We start from the raw sequence: 11644 nt of genomic DNA, 5'->3' as shown, positions 1-11644 counted from the left end.
ATGAACATTCCCAGAGACATAGTCTATGCTAAATCATCATAGATTCTAATTAATACATTGTAATTACATAAATATTGTCATTGTTTCTTTATTTTATGATACTATAATGGTTTCCCAAGAAAATTGGGTGTAATAAACATCATTTCTCCATATTTAACCACCAAGCCCAGTATCTTGAGTCCTTAATACATTTCTGATGATGTTTGAAATGTACTGTTCATTGGGAATGCTGGAAGTTAAGCATAATACATATGCACACCTCTCTATAATACCTGGAAGAAGCAGGTTACAACCCAGAACTGTAGTTCTGCCCAAAAAGTAAAGAGTTTGAGTAATTAACCAAATAATTACGATTCCTCAAAATATATACACTGGGGCTTGCATTAATATCTCTGACTCAACCTCATGATTCACTTGAGAAGTGTGTTTATTTACACAAAAATGGGTATTATTAACAAGAAGTTTGTGCTTCTTGCTTCAGAGTACAAACAGTATAATTTGGGGACCAAGAAACAAGATGATTCTATAAATTTATAATTCTCTGCTGCCTGTTGCTCAAGAGAATCCCTGTTGGTTGGCCTCCAGGGTGTGATGGTGCCTCTTTTAGGACTATTTTTGTGTTCCTTTACTCTTCTGTCTCACTAATTGCTACTACTCATTTCTCAAGAGAATTTTAATTAGAGCTCTATTTACTGTGCTTGTCCCCTCAGGCTGTTTCAACAAAGGGCACAATTTTAGAAGTACAGCAAGAAAGTAAAATTTGTCCATACAATAAATTTTGTACAAAAGTATGAATAACTAAGTGAATAACAGCATGTGTTGAACAACAAAAACGTTTAGTTATGGACAGAGCTGCCAAGGGGCAGGATGTGGGAAGAAGCCCATGCTGAATGAAGCTGGCCTCTCCCCTGTGGTTCCAAATGCCTGAGCACTGGAACACTGCAGACTACTCCAGGAAAAAGCTCGCTCTTTCTACTATTTTCTTTTCAAAACTAGAAACCAAAAAGCCATTTCAGAAACAACTCCTGTGGAAGTGCATGTGTTTGAATAAACAACAGTGCAGTGTGACTTCACTCGGCACATGCTGCAATCAAATCACAACAGACTTTAAGAACATAATTTCTAATGTCGTTCTAACTTGTTCTCTCAGCCTCTCCTTGGCTGCCCCGGAGCTCGGTCGTGGGTTGCTGTGCTCTTCTCGGCTGTGGTCCATAGTGGTGGTGGGAAGCCCCAAGCATGGGGCCGTGGAGCCTCACACACTGAACCGCCAGCATGGTGGGGGGCGCACCCCGGGCCCAGCATCCCATCCGGGATAGGCGACAGCCACTGTCCATGGTCATCCTGCGGCAGAGGAGCCTGGAGTCGGGGGAAGTGGTGTCCAGGCTGGGTCGCTGCAAAGCCAAGGCCACGCAGCCTGTCTTCCTCATCTTGCAGTCTCAGTACCACAAGGACACTTCCCTGGAAAAGGACTGCACTCTGAGCCTGCTAGGTCTCCATCTTGCAAATGTGGGATTTAAGTTTAATAAACGCCTCCCAGATGGCTGCGAAGTCAGCACAACCTGCTGAGCAAAGGCACCCTGTCGAGGTCCACCAGCCAGGTCTCACCGGAAGGTGGAAGGCGGAGGCTGTGCGGGATTTCCACCANATATATATATATATATATATATATATATATATATATATAACCACCACAGAAGTCAAGATATAAAATATTTCCATTACACCAAAAAGTGCCCAAGTGCTTCTTTAAAGTAAATCCTTCCCATCCTAGACATCATGCAACCAAAGATTTACTTTCTATCAGTATGGATTTCTTTTGCCTTGATTTCCAATAGAATTTTACTAGAGATGATAAGAACAGAATTCTTGCCTTGCAGTTAACCTTAGGGAGAAAGTTATAGCCTTTCACCATTGAGCGGGAAGTTATTTTGGGGTTAAGTAGATACGGTATGAAGTTAGTTGCCCTTTGCTAGGCTGAAGAAGTTTCCTTGTATTTCTACTTTGCTGAAAGCGTATATCACGGAATGGGTGTAGTAGGGTAAAGGGAGCTCTGTGTTGTAAGGATCAACCTCAGCCTTAGGTAGAATGTGTCCGTAAGCCTGAAGACTGGAACTTGATGAGAATTCCTGCCCCTCCGTACGTGCCTTTTATCTACAGTTCGTCTTGTACAGGAGCGTTTTCTGCCTCCTCTCTCAGTGGTACCTGACCTTTGATTGATGTCCATGTAGAATCCCAGACTCAAGGCAGGGTTTCCTGCCCCTTCCCCAGGAGCAAAAGGTTCTTGTTTCTCCTTTGCTTCATCAACAAAGGATCTTCAGCTATGTGTACCTCTCCCCCAGAGGCAGACTGTTTTGCTATCATAACTTCCCCTCCCCCCAAAGCAAGTTTTTTGCCTGGGGTAAGGGTGACAGAGGGTGTTCTGCCCCTCCTAGTATCATTTCCTAGTACAATCCACCAGCAGCTTCTGGCATTTACTTCTTATGGGAGAAGGCACCACAGAAGCAGGCAGGGCTTCACGCCTATCCCACAGACACAGTTGCTCACCTCCTGCATGCCAGCACCATGGAGTGGACCTTCATTTTCCTGCACTGCCCTCAGCATTTCCCTTGAACAACTAGTAGGTGTCCACAGAAAAGAGCCTGCCAATGATTGTAAACTCTCTGATTGTGTCTTGAACTCCCAAATATTCCAAGTTGACATGTTGGCTCACACCTGGCTTTTAAGAGTTCGTTAAAATTCTAGCTGATTTATTCCTACCCTCTTGTATAGTGGCCCCCTCTTTCCCCTGTGCTCTGCCAAAGGTCAGACTTTGTGTGCCCCATCTCTTCTTGAAGCAGTTTATCACTCTTTGGAACTCAGTCTACTTGGTTACCTTAGTAACCAAGATTAGACCTCCAATCTCTAAAGGGGTCAGGAAACATAATGACTTCATATTATTTGCCTTTTCTCATTGTTACAGTGGGACCAAAGTATCTTAAGCGGAAATGGAATTCCAAAGGCTATTTTTAATCTTTAAGAAACAAGCAATTAATAACAAAACTAGCTACTGAACATGCAAAGGAAATAATTCAAAATTCTCAATTTGTCTCCAAACTCATTAATTGAATTTGATAATTTTTAGTATGTTCATATAAATAGAAATTCACAAAGGTTTATTTAAAACCTGAAAAATAGTAAGCTGTTACATGGCTGATTAATATTACTTTAATATTAAATATTATTTACTAAAAAAAATTTTAATATAAATAATATTTAATTATTAAATATTAAATATTAGCTAAATAAAAAGGGGAGGAAACCTTATGCTGTTTTGTTTTTTTCTCCAGAAAGATGCAGAGGAGAAACGTTTGTCACCGATCTTCTCCAATGTTCAAAATACTTTTAAGGTAAGTTTCAGATCTAAAGTACTAGAATGTTACTCCTTCAGAGTCTATGATATAGCAAATACTTCCTAAGATAGGCTTGGAAATAAAGCACACAAGCTAACATTACAGCACAATTACCAGTTTTCATTAACTCAGAGTTACAGGGTTAGAAAGAATTTAGAGGTAGTCTAGTCCAAATTCCTATATAATGCAAAAATGTCCTCTAAACATTACTGATTGCTTGCATACCTATAAAGTGGAGGAACTCTCTACTGACAGGGTAGCCTACTCAATTTTTAAACAAATAATGTTTGCAAAGTTGTTTTTCTAATATTGAGTCAAGATGAATGTCTCTAAATTTACAACCATTTGTTCTAATTTATCATTCCAGAGCTATTTGCAATAAATCTAATATCCTTTTCACTTGAACAGCCATCAAATACTTGAATATGATTATCTGATTTCCTTTTTCTTCTTTTTTTTTTCCAAGCTAAAGTTTCCATCAACTATCTTTACCTTTTTTTCCATTAAGCTGTAGTCCTATGGCTTGTCTCAGCACTCTTTGTCTTCTCTACCTGTGACTTAAACTTCTTCCGCCATCATCTAAATATTAGACACTCTGAAATGTTATATACCCATCTTTCAATTTTTCTTTCCTCTATATTCTCTCTCTGGACAGGCATATCCAAATTCTCAGCCAGGCATCACCTCTATGAAAATAATACCCAAATCAAGCTTTCATATCTCTTGAAATCAGGCACTAATGTTTTGTGTCTGTAGAATCTCTCATATGATGGATCACTCATCATGGGATTTGTACATTTTAGATTGATTATTACCCTTATCAGTGTGTGTGTGTGTGTGTGTGTGTGTGTGTGTGCATGTGTATGCATGCGCATGTGTATATTTTGGGGTAAATATATTAATACTCCACAGCTACACATAACAATTTCTCAGGTAATAGTTTTCCTTGCTCAAAGCCCCCTGGGTAAGGAAAGGCTTTCTCAAAAGTTTCCGTGGTCAGTAGGCATTGTTTTTCTTCTCCCACCTTTTGCAGGTGACAATCTATACAGTGTCAGGGGTTTATTCAGAGACCTCAGCTCCAGCTCTGCCTCTTCCCCTACCTATGGCAACTACTTTAGATCTAAAATTTCAGCTTTTGCCCCATATTAGAAGTAAAACCAATCTCTAAGCCTGAAGGCCTAAATTTAGTCTGATAGTTCCCTCAGACCATTGCAACATTAATGTTGAAACTACTGCTCTGGCCTTAAGTTCCCTCATTGAGGACAGGGCATGTAAATATATAGACGCAAATCTGCGTCACCGGTCCTCAGTGTGTTAAATTTTTGTCGCCCAGAGATTCATCCTATCTTTATTTTGGGCTAAGCTATACATTTACATTTGTTTTTTTGTAGTTCATATAGTGTTTATATGATTGTGTGTGGGGTGTGTGTGGTGTGTGTGTGTGTGTGTGTGTGTGTGTGTGTGTGTGTGCGCGCGTGTGTGTTTGTGTGTTTTCTCAGTACAACAGTTGCTAGAGCTAGAACCCACTGCATTTCCACATATCTGAAGGTTGTGTCTACTTGGCTGTCCTCTTGTAAGCTCAAGCTCTGTGTATCCAAAACTATATCCATAAAATACCAAAATCTCCCCATTTTGGCTTTTTTTCCTGCCATAATTAATGGCACCCTATCTTCCTGGTTTTCCAAGTATGAAGTTTTGGAATCAATTGAATCAACCTTTCTGTTGGTCCTCACTTTCAGTTAATCAACAAGTTANATCTGAAGTGTACCTGGTGTATAAGACGACCCCCCACTTGGAGGCATATTTTTCAGGGCCAAAAAATCGTCTTATACGCCGGCAAATACGGTATAGTTGATCAGAATGCCAAATTAATAATCCAAAACTCTTATTCGTGATTAAAGGCTATGCTTCCAAAATTTCTGCAACTGAAGATATAAAAGCTTATTGATTACACTTCTAGCAGCTAACACAGGCTGCATATATATGCACAGATGGCTAATTGGCTTTAGTTGGTGGAGGGTCATTTTAATTAAATTTTATTATAAAAAATTTCAAAGCCAAAATAGACAGCTAATGATAAATATGGCCCTTCACAGATGACCCAATTTCTATCATTCTCCACCCCACCAGGCTTAATAGAGAAAGTGACAACGGAACTATCCACATCCATCTACCAGCTAATTGATGTCTACTGCAGCAGCTTTTATGCAGATTTCCAGCCTCTAAATGCATCAGATAGTGTTCCCTTTGTAAATCCTGGGCTCCATTCCCACCTTAGCTTCACAGTGTATGCAGCTCACAACATTCCAGCTACCTGGGTGCACAGGTGAGTGGTGCTGAGTATTTCACAAAACCATTACTATTTACATAGCTTCTAATTAGAATATAATTTATCTTGTTATTTGTAGGAGCAAATATTTCATAAAATTTTGAAATTCAATCAGCATAAATCTTATTCTTAAAATCATTTTAAAACATTTTATTCCTAATGCATATTCCTTTTCCCTCAAGTCTTCTCCATTCTCCATATTAATAATAACTGCATATTCTCAATATATCATTATGGAAACAGAAAATGCTCATCCTACTTAGTGATTATCATAAAAATTTCTTTTTTATATTTGAATCTAAATGGCTAATGCCAATTAACAGAACACACAGAGAGTTGGCACACACACATATAGGAAGATGGAGAGTAATTAAAAATAGAAAAACAAATCACTCTGATCCTCATCAAGTTATAAGTGGTAAATGTTTTGTGAGATAAATACCTTGATAAAGTGAGTATTAGCCAAGAGTTATTTGAGTTACAATAAAAAGTAACCACAATTATGCATGGAATATCACCAGAATTTAGTTTGACTCTATTATGTATTATTTTCTTGAATAACAGAGTAATATTATAATAATTCTTAAAATCCCTTATGGACTAAATCTATAAAATAATACAGATGAAATTAATTAAAGTCGATAAGAATACAGTAATTTATTAATGGATTCATTGTACCCACTGCATTTAGCATCTCAAAGAAAAGCTAAAAGAAACTATTTTAGTAAAAATAGAAATAATTGTTACTTTGGCCTCTATTTTTGCAAATAACTGAACTGTGTATATATCTTTAGAGTCAATTTTTTACCTTTTTATGTAAAAAAAACCAAACAAACCCTATCTACCTATATTATCTCTCTATACACGTTTCTTTAGCACCCATGCAATGATTTCCTTTTGGTTTTTCTTAATTTTATAAAGAATTTTAAAGGGCTGATGTATAATATAATAAATTGCTACCCTAATGAATGCTCTCTTATAATTCTTAATCGCTAATATATTTAATTTTAATTCACATGAAAAAACTACAAGACAAAGCTATATGCTGTTGCAGAGCTTGTTGTAACAGTTTTGTTCATATTTTTCTATTATTTTTCTATTCTGTTTCATTTACTTCTGTTCTAATCTATATTATTTCCATCCATTTATTAGCTTCTGGCTTAGTTTGTTCTTCCTTTTCTGGTTCCTTGAGTATAAAGTTATGTTATTTGTGATCATTCTTCTTTAATGTAGGCATTTACTGCTATAAACTTGTCTNTTTTATCCTCAGTTTTCCTAATATACATAAAAGATATCATAGCATTTAATGCGCAGGGTGTGGTCAGGGCCATTCTTGTTTGCACTGCCAAAATGAGTAAAAAAAAAAATGTGCCCCAAATGAAAAACAGGGGAAAACTCGTGAAAAATTGCTAAATGAAATGGAGGTAAGCAATCTGCTAGAGACAGAGTTCAAAACAATGATTATAAGGATGATCGAGGAACTTAGTGAGACCTTCAACAAAGAGACAGCAAGCATAAAAAAGGACACAGAAACCATAAAAAAGAACCAGTCAGAAGTGAAGAATACAATAACTGAAATGAAGACTGCACTAGAAGGAATCACAGAAGACTAGATGAAAAAGAGGATTGAAGCAGCAATTTGGAAGACAAGGTAGCAGAAAACACCCAATCAGAACAGTAAAAAGAAAAAAGAATGTTTAAAAAATGAGGATAGTTTAAGTGATCTCCAGGACAACATCAAGCATACAATATTTACATTGTAGGGCTACCAGATGGTGAATAAGAAAGCAAGGGATTGAGAACCTATTTGAAGAGATGACTGAAAACTTTCCTAACCTGGCAAAGAAGTATACATACAAGTCCAGGAAGCACAGAGTTCCAAACAAGATGAACCCAAACAGGTCCACACCAATACACATTATAATTAAAATGGCAAAGGTGAAAGGCAAAGAGAGAATCCTGAAAGCAGCAAGAAAAAGGCAACTAGTAACTTGTAAGGGAGCTTCCATAAGATTGTCAGCTGATTTCTCAACAGAAGCTTTGCAGGCCACAAGGAATTGGTAAAATATATTCAACATGATGAAAAGCAAGGATCTACATCCAAGGGAGCTCTACCCAGCAAGGTTATCATTTAAAATTGAAGGACAGATAAAGAACCTCCTAGACAAGAAAAAGCTAACAGAGTTCATCACCACCAAACCAGTATTACAAGGAATGTTAGAGGGACTTCTTTAAGATGGAAAAAAAAAATCAAAATTATTAATAATAAAATGGCACTAGCTACATATCTATCAACAATTACTTTCAATGTAAATAGATGAAATGTTCCACTCAAAAGACATAGGAGAGGGCTAAATGCATACGAAAACAAAACCCTTACTTATGCTGCCTACAAAAGACTCACTTCAGGTTGAAAGACACAAACAGGTGGAAAGTAAAGGGATGGAAAAAGATATTTCGTGAAAATGGAAACAAAAACAACAAGAACAACAACAACAGCAAAAGCTGTGGTAGCAATATTTATACCAGACAAAATAGGCTTTAAAACACAGGTTATAATAAGAGAAAAAAGAAGGACCCAGTAATCCCACTTCTGGGTATTTATCTGAAGAAATCCAAAACACTACTTGGAGGGGATGTGTGCATCCATATGTTCATTGCAGCATTGTTTTCAATGGCCAAGATGTGGAGGCAGCCTGGGTGTCCATCAATGGAAGAACGGATAAAGAGGAGGTGGTACATATATACAATGGAATATTGCTCCGCCATGGGAAGGAATCGGTTCTTGCCATCTGCACCAGCATGGGTGGACCTGGAGGGTACTGTACTGAATGGAGGGTCAGACAGAGAAAGACAGATGCAATGTGATTTCACTTATATGTAGAATCTAAAGAACAAAATAAACAAAAGCAAACTCCTAGATACAGAAAACATTTTGATGGTTGCCTGAAGGGAGNATATTGTTCTATTCTGTGAGAGAGTGGGAAAATTATACTATAGTTTTGAAAAGCCTACCACCAATATGTTTTGAAAATAAGCATTTTGATAAACTCAAAAACTTGGTTATTATATAATGCTAAGAAGAACCTCCCAATAGCTGAAATTAAGTCAGGATAACAAGGTTGTGAAAATTAACTTTCAATAAGCAATTAGTTTCTCTTAGACTGTCACATTCTGGAGACATTACAAGCACCTAGAGTGGATGATAAACTAAAAGAGCTCAGAGTCATGCAAACATGACTTGAATTCCAGATGTGCCACTTTCTAGCAGGATAATCTTTGAAAATTTAATTCATTTCTCTGAGTTTCAGTTTTCCTCATCTCTAAAACAGAAAAATAAAACAGAATTTGCAGGGTGCTTGTCAGTGTTAAAAATAATGTTAATAATTTGCTATGAAATATTATGTTACCTAAGTATTAGAAATTATGTGAATAAATTCATGTAAAATAATGCTAATAATAATAATCCAGATGATAGTGTCCTGAGTGAGAGTCATCATTGTTATGGAGGTAGTGGGGATGGTGCTGGTGGTAGTTTTCCAGAATCTCCCCCAAGTGCCCAAGATGGTGTTAATTCACCTGAGCACCACTTAGACCACCCCCGTTATCCTAGGGCCATTGATTACAGCCAGCCTCATGACAAATATGAGCCTTTGCCAGTAGAGAAGACCAGATGTATGAATGTGAACACATCTTTCCATCTGTTAGGACCACTTGGTTGTTCATCCATTTTTATGTCCAGTTCTCAGTGAATCAGCAGAAACAAATAACTGGTCAAAGAATGAGGAAAATCTAATTTTAGGATGAAGCACTTCAAATGATGTTAAAGTATTACTAGATATAAAAGGTTTTATCTTTAAAACATTCATTTCCTGAAATTCTCTAAAAACACACAAATGACAATATTCTCTGAAATATCAAACTTTTCAATATGTCTAAAGCCAAAAGAATCCTTCAAGGAGAAATTGAGTATTTCCTAGGAAAGCTATGAACAATTTTCATTCTCAAGGAAAGTTCACATTCACATTTCACATTTCTTACATACTTATGAGCACTCAGTTGTATGTGATTATTCATGCATAGAAATGAAGAAAAGAGTTGATAATGATCAGGTTTCTTTCATATATGTCAATGGCCAAAATCAACAGTTCAATATCCCCTAATAAACAGATTCTACTTACTCTGAGCACACTTTAAAGTTTGCTTATTCTACATCACCTTCATTCAGACTTTTTGTTCATCTTTTTTTCCATTCTATCTTAACTATGAGCCCACCTACATAAGAATGTTGGCACAAACAATAAGTATATTTTACAGAACTTGTGCAGTAACCAACTGCGGTTAACAAAGGCAAAGTCGTTCAGTCTATCCACCCACCACGAACCAAGATTAAAGAAATACTGAGAAATATGAGTCTTCTGCCAACCAACTCAAATTTGAGAAGCTTTTCTTTCTTGCGGCTGCATTTTTTGGGCAACTTGCAAGAGACTATTTCCTGCCACACACGGCAATGATTAGGTATTTATTAAACATAAGTTTTGGCAAGATGAAGACTTATATTGCAAATGCAGTTTGCAGTACTCTCGACTCTAGTTCATGCTCCCACTCAGCACTGGAAACAATTTTCCATCCTTCAAAATTATATTCCAGAAGTTCACATAATATATTCCAATTAAATGCTCATACAATAAATGAACCACAAAGTGAAAAATATGGCCTTACACATTGTTCTGTAGGTGGATGTCATGGTGATTTTAAAATACAAGTTTTCATTTCTGAATAAATTGAATTCCAGTTAAGTCAAGCTAACATCTCCAATAGTCTCACCCACATGGATGGGGTAAAGATCTTATGTGTAGGTGTTAAGCCGAGCAGTTGAAACTATGCTTAGATGAAATATTTTACCCAAGAGAAATGCTTCTAAAAAGTTCATATGAATGATGCTTTTAAGTAAAAAGTTGTATGTAAAGTTAATTACATTTTAAACATGATAAAAGTGTTCTCTGTCTAAAGGAATACTGTAGCAAGCTTCTTGTTATAGGAAAACAATTATTCCCTAGTTTCTTTATTTGAGAAATCAGGCTTTTCATTAATTGGATTTATTTAAAAGCAAACTTGTCAAAGCAAAATTTAAAAAAAAATAGTGTCATTTAAAATAGACATTATTAAAAAACTGAATTTGCTTTTGGACTGAAATCTTATTTTTGGTGAATCTAGAATCACCTTACAGTTAAATCCCCGACTTAATGAACATTCGAGTTGTGAACGTTCACAGACACAAGCAAACCTCACATTACGAACATTCGTAGATGCGAACAAATCGCGGAAGTAGCTCACTTGTCTGTCGGACATTGTCACAGTTGTGCTGCTGTATGCTTGCTGTACAGTGCGATAGTGTACAGAAGTACAGTGCTCAATCAGAGCCCAGGATGTCCAGAAGCAAGAGGAAATCAGTGGTGATGTGGAAGGGATTGCTAGAAAGCGCAAAGCAATAACTATGGAAACAAAGATGAAAATAATTGGGAGATTGGACCAAGGTGAAAAGATGGTAGATGTCAATAGTTCTTATAACATGAATTGTCCAACCTTTGGCTTTATATTGTATATTTGTGTCAAAGGTGTATAAGACTCACTTTGTCGGACTCATGAACAAATCCAGCTTATTTATGAACGTTCTCCCCGAATGGAACTCATTCGTAAGTCGGGGACTTACTGTATATAGTTTTCATAATAATGAAGTTTTAGCAGCAAATCCTAAACTACTAAAGTAATCCTGGTCTCCAACAAAAATAAACACAAATAAGCAAGCCAGTAAATATATAAGCAAAACCACCATACTAATGAATATGAACTTAAATGACCTCAAAAATATTAAATTTCAAATATTTTTTAATGTAGGATATGATTGTGTTTTACTATAATTTTT

General features: G+C 36.6%; 1 protein-coding gene across 1 annotated transcript in view; it reads left to right on the top strand.

Moving 5' to 3' along the window:
• Window positions 1–11644, top strand: part of PIK3C2G (phosphatidylinositol-4-phosphate 3-kinase catalytic subunit type 2 gamma) — a 310994-nt gene that overhangs the window by 75548 nt on the left and 223802 nt on the right. Inside the window, exon 11 of the mRNA XM_019623621.1 lies at window positions 5486–5715. Within this exon, the coding sequence (XP_019479166.1) occupies window positions 5486–5715 (230 nt within the window). The remainder of the gene's footprint in view (window positions 1–5485; window positions 5716–11644) is intronic.

Source organism: Hipposideros armiger, unplaced genomic scaffold (assembly GCF_001890085.2).
Source record: "Hipposideros armiger isolate ML-2016 unplaced genomic scaffold, ASM189008v1 scaffold_554, whole genome shotgun sequence".
Taxonomy (NCBI): domain Eukaryota; kingdom Metazoa; phylum Chordata; class Mammalia; order Chiroptera; family Hipposideridae; genus Hipposideros; species Hipposideros armiger.
This window is presented reverse-complemented; position numbering and strand designations above follow the sequence as displayed.